Here is a 20325-nt window from a genome sequence, read left to right on the forward strand (position 1 = left end):
TAAAGAGGTCTCAGCAGAATGTGAACATAAACTTACTTATAAATACCTTACGCAGTCATTAAGAAATGTAGTACTTTTAAGTCTTATTTCTAGTTCCTCAGATTGGCATGTGGTAATGTACATTCTTCCCATGCCAAGGTGGACTGATAATCAAATGACAGTGCAATACCTTTAACTTACTGAGAAGTTAAAATGACCTGAGTGTCGTATAAATAAAATTTTAAGAACAGGTTTTGAAACTTGAATTGTGTTTTTTTCATTTCTTCTATACTTGCCCCAAATTGTAGTCTTTGAAGTCATGTGCAGTTGCACGTTGGATGAGCCAGGGGAATTATTACATTAACATATAAGCATTTTATTATGTGTATGTAGCTCTTGCTTTATACTGAGAGAAAACTGAAACTCTGGGGAGTGATTAAATAGTAAGCTCTACGATTTTATTTGGGGGAAGCAGGAAAAGGTACACTTAATCTCTAGCAAACACTGAGCATAATTTTTCAGCATTTACTCTTGATTCAAATTACAATTTCAAAATATTTAGACATACTGTATCTTTTGTTCAGTGTGGATTTTTCCCCTGATAAACTATGGTTCTTTGATGACTTTTGCATTTGGAGACATAGCTTATGCTTTTCAGGTTTTCATTGCTATCTTGCCAAAATAAGTGTTAACTATGTCTCAAATTCCCCCCCACACCCCCAAAATGTCTTATTTTTTTAAAAAGCTAAAAGCATACTTCTTTTTTTGTTTTTGTTTTTTTTGTTTTTGCAGTACGCAGGCCTCTCACCACTGCGGCCTCTCCCGTTGCGGAGCACAGGCTCCGGATGCGCAGGCCCAGTGGCCATGGCTCACGGGCCCAGCTGCTCCGCGGCACGTGGGATCCTCCCGGACCGGGGCACGAACCCGCGTCCCCTGCATCGGCAGGCGGACTCTCAACCACTGCGCCACCAGGGAAGCCCAAAGCATACTTCTAAGAGCCTATATTTTGTTTTAAGACTTAGGGTGTTTTTTATTTTCACATTGAATATTGTGAGATACCCAGGAAGTCTGTGATGATGGCAACGGAAAGCAGGTGCCTAGGGCCTGACCCAGCCCATCCTGGGCTTTAGATTTGGAAATAACTTCCTTGTAATGTGCTTGCCCAATCTGCTGATGTAAACTCCCTTGATAGACGGGCTTATGATTACATCTGAGAAATCATCTTGAACATACAAATTTACACAAAAAGTACACTGTGGGAATCAAAATGCATGGAGTGCATTTTTGGGGGAGTATGGCTTATAACATTCACCTCTTTCTTTGTGATCCATCTCACAGATTACAATGAGACCTTAACAAATGTATGTAAGCTTTTTTCACATTGAAATTATATAAACATTTGGTATAATAAAAAATAAAAAGAATTTAAAGAAAATTTTTAAAAATATTACTCAAGTTATTTATGTATATGCAACATGCACCAAATTGTAGAGCTACAATATTTCTCAATAGTGATGTCTTGGAATTTAATAAACTTGGTTTTGTTACTGCAGTGCAAAAAATCATTCCATGTATGATACCAAGTTTGTAACAACATCTACCATTGGTGCAAAAGAATGGAGCAGAGATAAGGAACAGGGTGGGCCCCTATGTCTGAGGAAGCCAAACTGCATTAATGTCACCATTCAGCAAAGACCCATGATACTGACAAGGAGAATTAACTATGTGCTAGGCATCCGTCAGTCCACCATCTGGGATTCTACATTCGAAGTTGAACAACAAATCTTACCTCTTGGCAGCTGATACAAGCCCTAACAGTGGCAGATAAAGCACAACTGTACAAGTAGTGCTAAATTTTAAAAGTCACAAGGAATGCAAAGATGACTTTGCAGGTCATCTCACATTCAAAGATAAGGCTATCTTCCACTAGAGTGGAAAGATGAATCATCACAATACACAACTGTGGGATGCTGCCATATTATAACAGAATGTGTAAGGGATTCACCAAAAATTCATGTCTTTTAAATATATTTGACCTATTTGTTTATTACTGTTTCTCCCCACTAGAATGATGACACTCCATGATGACAGGGATTTTTGTCTTTACTGTTCACTGCTATATCCCTAGCACCTAGTACAATGCCAAGCATACAGTACTTGTTAAGTGAATAAATTATGCCTACGTAGATATTCAGTAAATATTTGTACAAATCCATTATGTCAATGTAAATGATGTAATAACCTTCTCTTACATTTCCTTTCTTGTACAATTTCTCTGATTGGAAGCTAATAATTGTCTTGTTTCTTTATTCATTTTGTTTCTAAATACCAATTCAAACATAAATTTTCAATCTACAAATACAAATGCTATAGAGGATGTGGAGAAAAGGGAACCCTCCTACACTGTTGGTGAGAATATAAACTGGTGCAGCCACTACGGAAAACAGTGGGGAGCTTCCTTAAAAAACTAAAAATAGAGTTACCATTATTATCCAGCAATCCCACTCCTGGGCATATATCCAGAAAAGACAAAAATTCTAATTTGAAAAGATACATGCACCCCAATGTTCATAGCAGCACTATTCACAATAACCAAGACATGGAAGCAATCTAAATGTCCATCGACAGATGAATGGATAAAGAAGAGGTGGTATGTACAATGGAATATTACTCGGCCATAAAAAGAATGAATTTTGCCACTTGCAGCAACATGAATAGACCTAGAGAATATCATACTAAGTGAAATCAGACAGAGGAAAACAAATATTATATGATATCACTTATATGTGGAATCTAAAAATAATACAAATGAATTTATTCACAAAACAGAAACAGACTAACGGACATAGGAAACAAACTTATGGTTACCAAAGGTGAAGGGGGAGGGGAGGATAAATTAGGAGTATGAGATTAACATAAACACACTACCATATTTAAAACAGATAAGCAATAAGGATTTACTGTATAGCACAGGGAATTATACTCAATATCTTGTAATAACCTATAATGGAAAATAATCTGAAAATATGTGTGTGTGTGTATATATATTTATTATATATATATTTATTTATATATATATATAACAATCACTTTGCCATACACCTGAAATTAACACAATACTGTAAATCAACTATACTTCAATTAAAAAAATGAACTTTCAAGCAAGGAGATTCTCATTTCTCCTTTATATATTTCTTCATTCTAAAAGTTTCCTACAATATGTGTGTGTTTATGTATATTCAGAATAAAGAATGTATGCATTTTTATAAAATTAGAGCTTTTGGAAAACAAGGTTTAAAATGTTAATAAATGCATATCTATCAATAATTATCTTAAATGTCAAGGGACTAAGTGTTCCAATCAAAAGACATAGAGTGGCAGGTTGGATAATAAAACAAGAGCCTACAATATGCTGCCTACAAGAGACCCACTTTAGGGCGAAGGAAACACATAGATTGAAAGTGATGAGATGGAGAAAGATACTTCATGCAAATGGAAATGACAAGAAAGCAAGGTTAGCAATACTCATATCAGACAAAACAGACTTTAAAACAAAGGCCGCTTAACGACTTAAACATAAGACATGATACCATAAAACTCCTAGAAGAGAGCATAGGCAAAACATTCTCTGACATAAATTGTAGCAATATTTTCTTAGGTCAGTCTCCCAAGGCAATAGAAATAAAAACAAAAATAAACAAATGGGACCTAATCAAACTTATAAGCTTTTGCACAGCAAAGGAAACGATAAAAAAAAAAACCCAAAAAGACAATCTATGGAATGGGAGAAAATATTTGCAAATGACGTGACTGACAAGGGCTTAATCTCCAAAATATACAAACAGCTAATATAACTCAACAACAACAAAAACAAACCCAGTCGAAAAATGGGCAGAACACCTTAATAGACATTTCTTCAAAGAAGACATACAGATGGCCAGTAGCCACATGAAAAGATGCTCAACATCACTAATTATTAGAGAAATGCAAATCAAAACTACAGTGAGGTACTCACACCGGTCAGAATGGCCATCATTAAAAAGTCTACAAATGAAAAATGCTAGAGAGGCTGTGGACAAAAGGGAACCCTCCTACACTGGTGGTGGGAATGTAAGTTGGTGCAGCCACTATGGAAAACAGTATGGAGGTTCCTCAGAAAACTAAAAATAGAACTACCATATGATCCAGCAATCCCACTCCTGGGCATACACCTGGACAAAACTCTAATTGAAAAAGATGCATGCACCCCTATGTTCATAGCAGCACTACTCACAACAGCCAAGACATGGAAGCGACCTAAATGTCCATCGACAGCTGAATGGATAAAGAAGATGTACACACACACACACACACACACACACACACACACACACACACAACGGAATACTACTCAGTCATAAAAAAGAATGAAATTTTGCCATTTGCAGCAACATGGATGAACCTAGAGATTATCATACTAAGTGAAGTAAATCAGACAAATATCATATGATCACTTATATGTGGAATCTAAAATATGATACAAATGAACTTATTTACAAAACAGAAACAGACTCACAGACACAGAAAACGAACTCATGGTTACCAAAGAGGAAATGTGAGGGGATAAATAAGGAGTTTGGGATTAGCAGATACAAACTACTGTATATAAAATAAACAATAAGGATTTACTGTACAGCACAGGGAATTATATTCAATATCTTATAATAACCTATAATGGAAAAGAATATGAAAAAGAGTATGTATATATATGTGCAACTGAATCACTCTGCTGTACACCAGAAACTAACACAACCTTGTAAATCAACTATACTTTAATAATAAAATAAAATTAGAGTTTTATAGAGGACTCTATCAATTGATAATAGCATGCTTCAAGTTTTCTTTTAGCTATTTTCTCAAATCTATCCCTCTGCACATGCTCTTTATTCTATCCAGAAAACCCACACCCATCTCTCTATAAATCTAACCTGTCTTCAACCCAATCTCCCCAATGAAGAATCCTTTATAACACCGATTAATCTCAATCCTTTGATCCACTCTGACTCCCAACAAAACCCTAAATTCCTTTAGGGCAGGAAATATTCATTATGTTTTTTTATTTTCCACTGTTATAGAACATTCAATAAATGCTTAATTTGTTGAACCTGATGAATTTCAATGAGACTGAAGAACCTTGATGATACAAAATTAATGTAAAGCTACAAAGATAAATATATCTACATATTAAACTGTATGCATAAAACCTACCAACAGTGTCTGTCCTTGGGAAATGAAGAAATGACCCGATGTAACTATGGTGAGAACAAGATGCCCAGATTCTTCACTGGAGTCAAAAACCTTGAAAAAGAGAGAAATGTGTATAAGATATTTCTGTAATACTAATAAACTTATAAACAAACTATCTTCTCACACTGATCTTCCCACTCTGAATGTTCCCTTTCCCTCATTTAATCTGTAATCATTCCCCTATAGTTTCAAGTTTTCCTCATATAAGGGTTAACAGCCAGGCTTTTATAAAATATAACTAAAACCAATATTTTGAAACAAAAATAGTAAATGAGGAATCAAGAGACATGGGGCCTGAGCCAACCACTTTTGAATTACATTCTAATAAATCATGAATTATCTGTGAGCCTCAGTTTCCTTTCTGTAAAATGGGGATAATGCTTTACAGGTTCTTGTCAGACTACAGAGTCAGTTTCTTTGCCACATAATCCATTTTTCATAACCCCTCAAAACTTGGTGTTTCCTTTGGATGAGCTTTAATTTGTAATGTCACTCTTAAAAATAGGGTGCCCCAAACTGACCATAATATTCTTGGTGTGATCTAATTATCTCCATTACTTGCAGTAATGAAGCCTACAATTACATTTATCTTTTGAGGGGGTAGTCCCATTGAAGAGTGATCTTACATCAATAAAATTCCCTGAAATTTCATCACCTATGTTGGTAAATCATACTTTTACTTTCTGCATCTGAACCTAAACATAAGACCTTGCACTTACCCCCATTATATTTTATCTTGTTAGATTTGGTCTACGGTTGTGGTGGGGAGTTGAGGCAATTAAAGCAAAATGTCATGGAGGTCATGACTCATAGATACTTAAGAGTGGGGTTTGGGTCTTAAGTGACTACACTGTATAGGTGTCTTTAATATCATTGATAAACACTGTAAAGGTAAACATCCTTGTACAGATAGGATGAAATTGTAGATTCACCTTAATGCTCAAAGCTCAAAATAATTAACACATACCTAACTCAAGTATACCGTTATAAGGTTACTGCATTCTATTGAGAAATAATGTTCTATCTTATAGTTCCATATGCGGGGTTTGAAGCTTCACTGCTATATTTAAACTCAAGATTTCCTACTGAGTTTTCTCTAATTCACTTTAAATTCCAAACTTAAAAATCGAATAACATTTTAGATGTCAAGGTGGGTATGCTAAACCCTGCATTATTTCTTTCAGTGGTTGTTATTCATCCTCTTTCCCAATATTAGGAATTCAGTTATTTGTACAACACTCTTCCCATTATAGTTTAAATAGATTATCGTGTATGTTTCATGACCACTTAAAACCTCAAGAATAGCTAGGAATGAAGCATAACTATAGAAACTGGAGTCTGTTAAGCAAATTCTTTGGGAGGCAATATTCTAACGTAACAGCTTAACTATTTTTTTTTTTAGAAATATAACATATATCTCCAAAAGTGTCCAACACTCAAATGAACAGTTCAATGAGTGATGACAAAGTAAACACACAATCACCACTCAGATAAAAAAACAGAAGCCTTCCAGAAGGTACCCTAGTGCTATCTCCCAATCACTATCTGCTCCCTCCTCCCTCTAATATCCATCCTGACTTCTAACACCATAGTTTAGTTTTATTTATATGAATGGAATCATACAGAATTCTTTTATGTCTGGCTTCATCAATGTTGTTGCATATACCTCAGTTCATTCGTTATCATTACTGTAGAATACCATTCTATGATTATACCACAATTTATTTTTTCACTCTTTTGTTGATGAATCTTGTTTTCCAGTTTAAATCTACTGCAAATAATGCTATTATGAACATTCTTATATATGTCTCTTGTTGGGTAGAAACACTCGTTATGGAGATGCCAATTCTTTCCAAATAATTTTATTGTTTTTTCTCCCCTGCCCTCCAAACTTTTACATCTCATTTTTTTTTTTTTTGGCTACACCGTGCGCACGGCATGTGGGATCTTAGCTCCTCGAGCAGTTGGAAGTGGAGTCTTAGCCAATGGACCACCAGGGAAGTCCCCAAACTTTTACATCTAATTGACCACTCAACATCTCTACTTAAAGGTCTAATAGTCATCTCAAAATTAACAGCCCCTAACTTGAAGTCCAAACCTTCCCATTCATTCATTCATTGAATATTTACAAAGTGTCGGGCAAGTGGCATCTGTGGCCTGTCACCAGGTGTAGAAGTCCAAACACTTCTGCTCACTACATCTTGGTACTGGAGTCACCATGGAAAACAACACAGTCAAGCAGTGGAGGGAACAGCACTTGACTCACACAGAAGAAACAGAGCAAGATCAGTATCAGTACTGGGGGTTGGTTCCCCCATGGCCAGCAGGGGGAACCTAGGCAGCCATGCAGGGCAGCTGGCCTGCACTCAGCCCTCATGGCTACAGCACAATGACTCCTCCTTCTCCCCCCAGGGGACAGATACAACAGTGGGGCTGGCCAGGTGCCATATGATGCTTAAGCAGAACACAGGAGCACAGGCTGTGAGGACTCTATTTCTTGCTAAGTAAGTGTTCCAGGCCCAAGGCCCATTCTTACAGCCGAGAGAGGGGATTGCAAGACTGCATGCCCAAGATTGTCTTTCACAACACAAAGCACCTACCATGGACCAGGCTGTTGTAGGCTTTTGACTCCCACAGTTTTCCCATCTCAGAATATAATTCTATCTTTCCATTTCGTTAGGCCAAACTGTGGAATCATTCTTGAATCCTCTACTTTTTGCATACACATACCCATCAGCAAATCCTTCAAAATATGCAGGATGTAACACTTCTCCCAGGTCTGGTCTGAGCTGGCATCATCTCTAGTGGGATTATTATAATAACCTCCTAACTGGCTTTCTAGCTTCTGTTCTTGCTCCCCTTTTCCAACAAATTTTATTCTCAATACAGTAACCAGAGTGATCCTTTTAAAACCTAAGTCACGTCATGCCATTTCCAGTTCAAAGCCCTAGAGCAGCTTTCCATCTCATTCAGAGACTCATGCAAGGTGTTCCACAATCCATTACCTCTCTGCTCTCATCGCCCCTTTTGGCCACTCTGCTCCAGCCGCACTGGCCTCTGCTGCTCTTTGAACCTACAAGGCACATTCATGATTATAAAACTCAGGGCTTCTCTATCTGGAATTGTCTTCTCCTAGATCTACATGACTCACTCCTTGATCTTTTTCAGGTCTTTGCTTAAATGTCATGTGTTTAAATGTCATCTTTCCTGACCATCCTAGTGAAAACTGCCACCAGCTCCCTGCCCCATTACCTAAACCAGATAGTTCCTGTTCCCTTTTCCAATTTTGTTTCTTTATATTTATTTGTTTATCTGTCTACGTATCTTCTTTAAAAGAAGATTGATGTAAGGGATTAAAGACAACACTCAATGAATCCAAAGGAAGCAAGAATAAGAATATAAAGGGAAGAACAGGTGGGACAAACACAAGACAAATAGGAAGATTACAGACATAAACCTAACCCTTTCAATGATCACATTAAATGTAAATGGCCTTAATCAGGATTAATTTTGCTTCTCAGCTACCCATTTTCTCTTCATTATTTTTCAGTGAGAATACATGAAAAATTACTAAGAATCCTTTTCTCTTTCCTTATGTATTCTTTACACACGTCCTGCTCTTTTTCGCCCTCTAAAGAGATTTTTAAAAATAAATTTATTTTATTTAAAAATTTATTTATTTTATTTAAATAAATTTATTTTATTTTTTAAAAATGTAAATGGCTTAAACATCCCAAGGAAAGGCAATCTGACAACAGGATGAGAAGACAAGGCACAACTATATATAAATATAAAAATATGAAGAGGTGAAAACAAAAGGGTGAGAAAAATATATACCATGCTAATACTAGTCAAAGAAAGCTGGAATAGCTATTAATTTTAGGCAAGACTACCAAAAGGCATAAAGAAGGTCATTTCATAATGACAAGGTGTTAATCAAGAGACATAATTATCCTAAACATTCACGCCCCCAATAAGAGCTGAAAAATACATGAAGCAGGCAAGGTTCTGCCTACCCAAGGCCGCTGCTGTGCAGAGACCCCGGGGGAAGCCACCGTCACCATGTCTGACCAGGAGGCAAAACCTTCAACTGAGGATTTGGGGGATAAGAAGGAAGGAGAATATATTAAACTCAAAGTCACAGGACAGGAGAGCAATGAGATTTACTTCAGAGTGAAAATGACAACACATCTCAAGAAACTCAAAGAATCATACTGTCAAAGACACGAAGTTCCCATGAATTCACTCAGGTTTCTCCTTGAAGGTCAGAGAATTACTGATAATCATACTCCAAAAGAACTGGGAATAGAGGGAGAAGATGTGATTGAAGTTTATCAGGAACAAACAGGGGGTCATTCAACAGTTTAGATATTCTTTTTATTTTTTTTATTTTCCCTAATCCTTTATTTTTAAAAATAGTTCTTTTGTAACGTGATGTTCAAAACAGAATTGAAAACTGGCATCTCTTTAAAACATCTGGTAATTTGCATTCTAGTGTCTATTATTCATTATTGTTTGTTTTACTGTGCTGATTTTTGGTGATCAAACCTCAGCCCCCTTCATATTGCCACCTCCTTTTTAAAAACTACATATGTGCACAGAAAGGCCGCCTTCCAGGACTGTCCACTTTCAGGCTTGTGATAAGATTGACTAATGCAAGTAATCATAATGACTTTCCAGCTGGCCTTGAAGTTTTAGCATGTGACTGCTTCACTCTTGGACTATGACTTTCAGCGGGAGATGGAAGTTTTTCAGAGAACTGAACTGTGGAAAAATGACCTTTCCTTAACTTGAAGCTACTTTTAAAATCTGAGGGTCTGGACCAAAAGAAGAGGAATATCAGGTTGGAGTCAAGATGACAAAGGTGGTGAGAATAAATGACTAGCTCCAAAGATGGCTTCACTGAAGAGAAAGCATTTTAAGATGAAGGACACACCTTGTCACAAGATCCCAGAAAAGTTCTAATTTTCCTTAGCAGTTAAAAGTTATTCATGCAGAAGTGTATACAACAGAACACTGCTCTTTTTGGCTTTATTTGTACTTTTTGGCCTGGGATATAGGTTTTAAATGGACATCGTCAGTACCAGCTTCATTAAAATAAACAAAATATTTGTAAAAACCATAAAAAATACATGAAGCAATAATTGATAGCACTGTAAGGAAAAATAGACAAATCCACAATTATAGTCAGATTTCAACACCCCTCCCTCAATAATTGATAAACATAGAAAATCAGCAAGCATATAGTAGACGTGAACAACACTATCAACTAACATGACCTGACTGACATTTATACAACACTCCACTCAATATCAGCAAAATATATATTCTTCTCAAGTGTACACAGAGCACTTACTGAGAGAGACCAAATTCTGGGCCATAAGACAAGTGTTAGTAAATTTTAAAGTATGTTCTCTGAGCATAAATTAAATTAGAAATCAATAACAGAAATATCTCTGAAAAAGTCTCCAAACATTTTGAAACTAAATCATGTACTTCTAAATAACCCATGGGTAAATAAGAAATTAAGAGAGAAATCAGGAAGTATTTTGAACTGAATGTAATTCACCATGTCAACAAACGAAAAGAGAAAAATCATAGGATCACCTCACTAGATGAAAGAATATACAGAAGACATTTGACAAAATTCAACATCCATTCCTGAGTGAAAAAAAAATCAGCAAACCAGGAATTGAAGGAACTTCAAGCTGATGAAGGGCATCTATGAAAAAACTATAGTTAACATCATATTTAATAGTGAAAGACTGAAAGCTTTCTAAGATAAGGAACAAGACAAGAATATCACCACTTCTATTCCACACTGTACTGGAGGTTCTAAACACTATAATTAGGCAAGAAAAAGAAGTAAAAAGCCTTTCCTTTCCAGACTGGAAAGGTAGAAGAAAAACTGTCTTAATTCACAGACAACACGATCATTTATATAGAAAATCCAATTTATTTCCCTAGAACTAATAAATGAATTTTAGAAAGATTGCAGGATACAAGATCAATAAATGAAAACTAAATTTATACAAACTAGTAAAGAACAACTGGAATTTGGAATTTTAGAAACATCAAAATTTATAATAGCATGAAAAATATGAAATATTTAGAGATAAATATGACAAAAGAAGTGAAAGATCTGCACACTGAAAACTGACAGAAATTTAATACATAGTAAATATATGGAGTTATACTTTGTTCATGGATAGAAGATTTAATATTGTTAAGATGCTGAGGTAGGCAGAATAATGATCCCCACCCAAAGGTTCCTGTCCTTATCCCTGGAACGTATGAATATCTTATCTTACATGGCAAAGGAGACTTTGCAGATGTGATTAAGTTAAGGATCTTGAGACTAGGAGAGCTGGATTATCTAGATGGTTCCAATGGAATCCGAAGGGTCCCTACAGGGGAAAGAAGGAGGCAGAAGAGTCAGAGTCAGAGAAGGAAATGTGACTGCTGGCTTTGAAGATGGAAGGGTGGTACAAGGCAAGGAATTCAGGCAGCCTCTAGAAGCTGGAACAGGCAAGAAACGGATTCTCCCCTAAAGCCTCCAGAAGGAATGCAGCCCTGCTGACACCTTCATTTTAGCCTCATAAGACCTATTTTAGACTTCTGACCTCCAGAACTGTGTGCAAAGCGTAAACAAACTAAGTTTGGGTTTTTGTAAGCCACTAAGTTTGTGGCAATTTGTTACAGCAGTAATAATCAAAAATTCTAAATTCTTTTGTAGAAATTAACAAGCTGATTCTAAAATTCACGTGGAAATTCATGAAAAGAGACCACATACCGAGCATTTAAGTCATTTAACATTAACAAAGTACTCACTATGTACTGATCTCTCTTCTAAATGTTAGGGAAAGAAAAAAAAAAGCATAGAAGGGAATGTCCCTGACCATGAGCTTCATTGATTCATTTGCTCATTCAACAAATATTTACTGAGCACCTAACATGCCAAGCATTTTCTTAGATGGGACACATCACTGAACAAAACATTAGCTGCTCTCATGGAGCAAATGTGGGATGGGATGCAGGGCAAGGGTACAGAAAACAGTAAACAATAAATATAATTAGTGGCACACTAAGGGTGAAATGGTGGGAGCAGTCAACCCTGGTACAGGCAATAAGGGAATGCTTTGTTGAGAATTTATAAACAATAGTCAAACTGACTAAAAATCAGCTGCTTTTTATTACTACCATGAGCTGGCAACTCTAATCAATGTCACTGATGAAATACCCCTCCCTGAAAAAAATCTTTTGTTGATCTAAGTTCTAAACAATTGCTACAGTTACTGCTGAGTTTAAATAATACACATGTAAGTTTCAAATTATCAGATTTTTATTTATTCTTTAATAAACGTTGTTTTCTACATAGACATTCATTTGGAAAACTCCCAGTTATAAAGCTGGCCCACATACACGCAGACTTAACCACATACCTCTGTTTCAAGAGAAGCTCATAAGGCTTTGACATACTTCAAGCTTGCCTAATGCAAAGTTGTTGTCTCAAACCCTTTCTTAGGATGCACTTCACTTCAACCCTGTGGTATGACACTCTTCTGCATTTAAACCATAGATTCAAAATAAACAATGATAGCACAGGGACTGTAAATACCAAGAAACAGAACGTGAGTTATTACAATGCTGTCATTTTATGGGACCTTCTTTTCGGCCTTTATATTTGTGCTTAAAATTTTAAAACAACGGAAGTGCAAGCAACGGGATGGAACATTTTTGTTTGGCAAATGCAAATTTTAGTTCACACTCAAAATATGTTACTAAATTTGAATAATACCTTTAATATTAAAATATTATTCTTTTAAACTGTTAAATGTTTCCAAACTAAATAGCAAAAAAGAGAATAAAACATATCAGCAATTTTATCATTAGTTGCCTAGATTGTATATTTGGAGATTTTCAGTATTATTTTTTTAAATCACTTATTAGTTAAAGAGAAATCAATTACATAAAATATCAGCCTCTAACCAAAGAAGCAAAGTTCAGACATTTACCTAGATATAAAAAACTGGCTAAACATTTGTGCTTTTTTTCCTGCCTTATACTATAGCGTGCATTTCCTTTTTCTTATTTATCTTACTGCCATACTTATAGTAATGAATCTCAATAAATTTCAGTCTGCATAATAAATAATTTCATTTATGAAATTTTTATGAAAATAATTTCATCATTTAGGGGAGGAAAGTGTTAAAAATTATCCATTTTGGGTTTCATATGTTCTAGGCACATCACTGAACATAATAAGTAAATTATCTAGTATATAAGAAAGTGCTAGGAGCTAGGGAAAAAACAAAGCAGGGTAAGGGGAATGGGAGTGTAAAGACAGGGCATGAATGTTAAAATATAATAGGGTGGTCAGCATGGGCGTCACTGAGGTGAGGCTTGAGCAAAGACTTGATGGCATGGGAAGGTTACTAGGTATCGCATGGGAAGGATACCAGGTATCTGGGAATTCCACAGTTACTATTTTTCATATATTTGTTGCAATATTTCACCTAAAAGATCTTTATGGTATGCTCAGTTTGAAAATGTCTAATTTAAGACTTCCAAGAGGTTCAAGAAAAAATGTAATTTGATTGCATCCCTGCAGTCTTCCCTTCCTAAATCCAATCCAAATACCAATTACCTTTCCTTGAGCAGTTATTAAAATCAGCATCCAAGTGGGCCAGAAGGGTGGGTTGAAGTCTCAGGATCCAGATGAAAAGAGCTGAGTTTTCCCCCTGGATGAGAATGGAGGCCCTAGCCTAAGCAAGTAGCCCTAGGGCAAAGGCAGGAATGCCCCAGTTCTTGGGAGAGAGCCTAACCCGTAGAAATTGGTCATCCCCCCCCGCCCCAAGAAGACCAGCCTGTGTATTCTGAAATTCCTACTGGTCTCCCAGCCTCTAAGGAGTCATAGTGGAGCTGGGAAACTTACTTAGCTGAGTCCTTTCTACTCTTCTACAGAAGACCTAGAAGGCTGAGACTCATGCACCTCCCAACACTTAACACTTAAGGTATGTTGGACTTGAGCCCCAAAAGTAAGAAGAGGCATAAGTTAGATAAAGGAAAACGACAACATACCAAATAGGCTAAAGCAATAAAGAACAAACAGAAAACCCAGAACAGGTGGCTCCTAGCAGAACAAAACTGCCAGAGGAGATCAACATCAGCTTGAGCCAAAAAATAATAATAATTGTTATTATTTTAGTTCTTTTTAAATATTTATTTATTTATTTTCCTTATTTTTTTTGGCTGCATTGGGTCTTAGTTGCAGCACACGGGATCTCTGTTCAGGCACGCGGGATCTTTCTTGTTATGGTGTGGTCTGTAGGGGTTTCTCTCTAGTTGCGGCGCGCCGGCTTCTCTCCAGTTGTGGCATGCGAGTTTTCTCTCTCTAGTTGTGGCGCACAGGCTCCAGGATATGTGGGCTCTGTAGTTCGTGGCACGCGGGCTCTCTCGTTGAGGCACGCGAGCTAAGTAGTTGTGGCACGTGGGCTTAGTTGCCTCGCGGCATGTGGGATCTTAGTTTCCCAACCAGGGATGGAACCTGCGTCCCCTGTGTTGGAAGGCAGATTCTTTACCACTGGACCACCAAGGAAGTCCCAATAATAATTATTATTAAGAACACTTAAGGAGACTTGGAGCTAAAAACATATAAAAATTCAATAGCTTAACTGAAGAACTGGAGACCAAATTAATGGTCTGAAAGATCACGTAGGAGAAATATTCAGAAACGCAGAGCATAACTACAAAGTAGAAATCATGTGTACAAGATAATGTGGCGCAAAGACTCAGCCCCAGGAGAACAAATGTTAACAGGAGCTAAAGTGTAAGGAGAGAAACAGAGCAAAGGCAATGATTAAACAGACAGCAGAACAACTATTCCACAACTGCAGAGATATGAGACAGAAGATGGAAAGGTTCGCGTTCCAGGCTTTGATGGGGGGAGGGGGGAATCAACAACTAGACACACCCTGATAAAATTTCTAAATTTAAAGAATAAAGAATAAAGATCTTAAAAGTCTTAAAAAAAAGTCACTCTCCAACACCAGAAGATTCTGGAGAACAAACTCATATGTTTTTTTAGTAAATGAAGGCAAAGAATCAAGCATTTATCTTACCTCTCCTATACAAACTGACCTCCAGGTAAATTCTAGTGGATATGAGGAAATATTTCTTTACTTTTGTAAAGAATATAAAATATTTTATATTCCAGATAATAAATTAAGAAAAATGATAAAATTAGAATATCAACATTTTTGCAACTCCTAATTAATTAATGGCTCTAGGCATTGTGCTTCAATAGCGGCAACTCCCCGGAGAGATAAATAGGCATTACACACTTCCAATGGGAAGAAGACTAAACCACCTACTAAGCAGTCTGGCCAAAAAACCCCAAAAACAAAAACAAAAAACTCAACCTGAACTTGATCAAGGCTCTAGATTCAGTTATCAATTCACAAGAAATACAGAGGACAAAGGATCACGTTAACTGCACCACAGAGATGCAGTCAGCAAAATCATACTGTAAGAAATTCTTCAGAACTCGGTTTCTTCAGCGAATAAACTGCAAGGAAGGAAGAGAGGTGGATCACATAGAAGAAACCTTAAAGAATAAAAGAAATACTAATCAATCATCCACGTATGGTCTTGTTTAAAAGAATTATGAAACTTATGAGACTATTAGAAATTTGAGCACTGACTATTTGATGGTATTAAGGAACCATTATATTTTTAGGGTGAAAATGATATTACGATTGTTTTTTTAAGTTCTTATCTTTTAGAGATACCAACTGAAATAGCTGATGAAATGGTATGATGGCTGTGATTTGCTTCAAAATAACATGACAGGGGCTTCCCTGGTGGCGCAGTGGTTGAGAGTCCGCCTGCCGATGCAGGGGACACGGGTTTGTGCCCCGGTCCAGGAAGATCCCACATGCCGCGGAGCGGCTGGGCCCGTGAGCCATGGCCGCGGAGCCTGCACGTCCAGAGCTTGTGCTCTGCGACGGAAGAGGCCACAACAGTGAGAGGCCCGCATACCGTGAAAAAAAAATACATAAATAACATGATGGACATGGATAGGGTAGCAACGAAGCCAGACTGGCCATGAGTTGGTAATTGTTGAAGCTGCTGATATGTATATGTGGGTTTACCGTATGTTCCGTCTACCTCTATTATACAGAAATTCAAGGACAATCAAAAAGTTTTACATAAGGCTTTTCTGTTGACTAAGTAGAAGGGTAAAAAAAGCATTCAGCTTACTACAAAGGATGCTACATGAAATATCCTAACTCTTCTGAGAAATTCCAAACATCATAATGCCTAATATAATCCAAGAAGCTGAGAAAAAAATTATTTATTTCTGGCTCTTGGGAAATATATTTAATAGGTGATAATTTAGCATTTTACTGGAATGTTCACATTAGCACAATATAAAAAACTCAAAAAAGTTATTTTTAACGACAAAGTCTTCAAAGAAAAAGATTATTTTAAGGTGTCAGAACATATACCACGTTCATACCTTCTTTCTAGTTGCTAACCTAAATGTTGCTTAAGATTTAAGTCATCAAAACAGTATTATGGTACTGGCAAAAGAATAGACACATAAACCAATGGAACAGAATAGAGAACCCAGAAATAAACCCATGTATATACAAATCAACTAATATTTGACAAGGGAGCCAAGAATATTCAATGGAGAAGAGACAGTCTCTTCAATAAATGGTACTGGGAAAATTGGATATTCACATGCAAAAGAATGAAACTAGATCCCTATCTTACATCACTCACAAATTTAACTCAAAATGAATTAAAGACTTAAATGTAAGACCTGATACCATAAAACTTCTAGAAGAAAACAAAGGGAAAATGCTCCCTGACAATGGTCTCAGCAATGATTTTTTTTTGGATATAACACCTAAAGCACAAGCAACAAAAGCAAAAATAAACAAGCAGACTACATCAAACCAACAAGCTTCTGCACATCAAAGGAAATGATCAACAAAATGAAAAGCTATGGAATGGATAAAAATATTTGCAAACCACCTATCTTATATGGGGTTAATATTCAAAAAATATAAGGAACTCATACAAATCAACAGCAAAAACCAAATAATCCAATTTAAAAATGGGCAAAGGACCTAAAAAGACATAATTCCTTTTTTTTTTTTTTTTTTGCGGTACGTGGGCCTCTCACTGCTGTGGCCTCTCCCGTTGCGGAGCACAGGCTCCGGACACGCAGGCTCATCGGCCATGGTTCACGGGCCCAGCCGCTCCACGGCACGTGGGATCCTCCCGGACCGGGGCATGAACCCTCATCCTCCGCATCAGCAGGTGGACTCCCAACCACCGCGCCACCAGGGAAGCCCAAAAAGACATATTTCTAAAGAACATGTTCAAATGGCCAACAGGTACATGAAATGGTGCTCAACATCACTAATCATCAGAGAAATACAAATCTAAACCACAATGAGATATTGTCTCACGTTTGTCAGAATGGCTATTATCAAAAAGACAAGAGGTAACAAGTGCTGGTAAGGATGTAAAGAAAAGGGAACCCTTGTGCACTGCTGGTGGAATGGAAACTGGTACAGCCACTACGGAAAACCGTATTGAGTTTCCTAAAAAAGAGTTAAAAGTAGAACTACCATATGGTCCAGCAATTCCACTTCTGGGTATACATCATAAGGAAATGAAATCACTATTTCAAAGAGATACCTGTACCCCCATGTTCACCGCAGCATTATTTACAATAGCCAAGACAGGGAAATAATCTAAGTGTCCATCAACAGATGAATGGATAAAGAAAATATGGTATGTATACACACACACACACACACAAACACACAATGGAATATTATTGGGCCATTAAAAAAAAACAAGGAAATCTTGCCATTTGTGACAACATGAATGAACACTGAGGGCATTATACTAAGTGAAATAAGTCAGAGAAAAACAAATACTGGATGATCTCACTCATGTGGAATTAAAGAAAAAACAAATTCATAGCAACAGGACAGATTGGTGGAAAACAAGAGGCGGGGGTGGGCAAAATGGGTGGAGGTGGTCAAAAGGTACAAACTTCCAGTTATATGATAAATAAGTTCTGGAGATGTAATGTACAACATCATGACTATAGCTAACAATATTGTATTGTATATTTGAAAGTTGCTGACAGTAGATTTTAAAAGTTATCACAAGGGAAGAAAAATTTGTAACTATGTGAGGTGACAGATGGTTAACTAAACTTATTGTGGCATTTTGCAATATATACATTTATCAAATCATTATGTTGTACGTTTTAAACTTATACAATGTCAAATATCAATTATACCTCAATAAAACTGGGGAAAGATTTACATCAACCTGAGCTCTGGCTATTGTAGTATTTTGCCATCAACACAGTAGCACACTCTGAGATACAGAGCCTGCCTATCACAAGCTTATACAGGCACAGCTTTTCAGGCACAGCTTATACACTGGTTAAATGGTCAGAGAGCCTTCTATTTTATATTCATGTATTTGTGCAAGACTGTATGTACTATAGGACTAACCTAAAATTAATTAGGAAAAAGGTTAAAAGAAATATATGAAAATATAGAAAAGTATTTCAAATGTACTTACCTTAAAGTAACTTATACCTACATGAAAGGCTAAAATAGTGTTACTTGTCAGATATGACAAATTATGTACTTGAGTTTTTTCCTGCTTTTAAGACACCTCAGAAAGTGTCAGCACTCTATATATTGGCCCAAATTGCTGACTTATTCATCATAAAATATGAAAAATGTGCAAAATTGTTAAGTAGGCTATTAGCTGCCTCCTCACTTACTCCTGGTAGCTAAAGAGCTTCATAAATTAATTCAACAAACTTGTAGGACATATTAGGCTAATATAAGTGGCCCTGCTACATACCCACTACCAAACTGTAAAATTCAGTATTTTGCTTTTGATGTTTCACGGAAATGCAAAGTGTTAACAGTAACAATAATAATAAACACAATTATAAGAGCATAACACCCAAAGCGAAAAAAAAAAGTAATTATATATACCTGGGGAATCTGTTCTTTCTTTAGAATCTAAAAATATCATCTCATGCATCAGAGCATGAGATGTGATTCCTCTTCTTTTACCACATATATCCAAATAAGATTAATAATCATGAAATTATCTAATCCTTTTAAACCTAGCTATTGGAGTTAACTTGATCACCTTGATTAGTAGCCATAAGCAAAATATATTTACTCAAAATACCTCCCATGCAACAAAGGAATAAGTTCTTTATGCCCTGATTACCAATCAAGGCCCCTCTGGTTATTGTTCTTTCTATAAAACACAGTCCTAAGACATTTCTCCAATACGTTTAAAAATCTCCCAAACTAATAAATCCTATGAAAATCACCAAGTATACCAGAAAGTGGTACCTCCCATTGGCACACCTACCCTAGGTCACTGCAACTCTTATACCTGCCACCTGCCTTGCTACCTTCATAGTCACTCTCTTCTATTTATTCACAAACAAGGTTCACTTACGCCCATAACAGTTCCAATATCCAAACTATATTTCTAAATATGAGTTCAAGAAACACTCTAATTTATTTCTTGGATGCCATGTTGTCATTTTTTAGGTGAAAAGCACCCTAGATTCCAAATGAGCAGGTACTTGAGCTTAATTGTCTAGCTCTTCCAATGGTGATGCCTTAGTCATCTCTAAACAGAGCCCTGAATAGTGTCCAGCACACGGTAGGCAGGGAACAATCTTAAACATGAATGAATTTTAATTTTCTCAAGCCTCATTTTAAACTATAAGTTCTTAGACTCCTTCAACAACTAAACTGAAAACAAAAACTTCACTATTATTTGTCTAGAGAAATTCTACCTTAAATCATGTTATGCAAACAAGGCATAGCCTCTATGAAAACTATGTCTGTTACACAATAAAATGAACCTTTTGTTTACTGAAGGAGAAAAGAGTTGGAAATATGTATTTATAATCTGGTGCTTTGGAAAAAAAATTTTGTCATAGGAAAAAAAATGTTAGAACATCTGTTAGAAGGTTCT

The 20325-nt window shown here is 36.4% G+C and overlaps 2 protein-coding genes across 3 annotated transcripts in view; one reads left to right on the forward strand and one right to left on the reverse strand.

Annotated features, from left to right (window-relative positions):
* REC114 (REC114 meiotic recombination protein) overlaps positions 1-20325 on the reverse strand; it is a 126245-nt gene that overhangs the window by 62736 nt on the left and 43184 nt on the right. The window contains exon 2 of the mRNA XM_060294016.1: positions 5227-5316. Coding sequence (XP_060149999.1) covers positions 5227-5316 — 90 coding nt within the window. The remainder of the gene's footprint in view (positions 1-5226; positions 5317-20325) is intronic.
* Positions 9275-9633, forward strand: LOC115862822 (small ubiquitin-related modifier 1-like). 2 transcript variants are annotated; one of them, XM_060293550.1, is made up of 2 exons: positions 9275-9490; positions 9563-9633. In XM_060293550.1, the coding sequence occupies exons 1-2, from the start codon at positions 9328-9330 to the stop codon at positions 9631-9633; spliced, it is 234 nt and encodes a 77-aa protein (XP_060149533.1). In that variant the 5' UTR covers positions 9275-9327. The 2 variants fall into 2 exon arrangements, with proteins under 2 accessions (XP_060149533.1, XP_060149531.1); XM_060293548.1 differs by having other exon boundaries at positions 9275-9633.

Source organism: Globicephala melas, chromosome 2, assembly GCF_963455315.2.
Source record: "Globicephala melas chromosome 2, mGloMel1.2, whole genome shotgun sequence".
In the NCBI taxonomy this organism is placed as follows: Eukaryota; Metazoa; Chordata; class Mammalia; order Artiodactyla; family Delphinidae; genus Globicephala; species Globicephala melas.

Coding starts and splice junctions, on each gene's coding strand:
- LOC115862822 (XM_060293548.1), top strand. CDS start 9,328: ATGTCTGACCAGGAGGCAAAACCTTCAACTGAGGATTTGGGGGATAAG.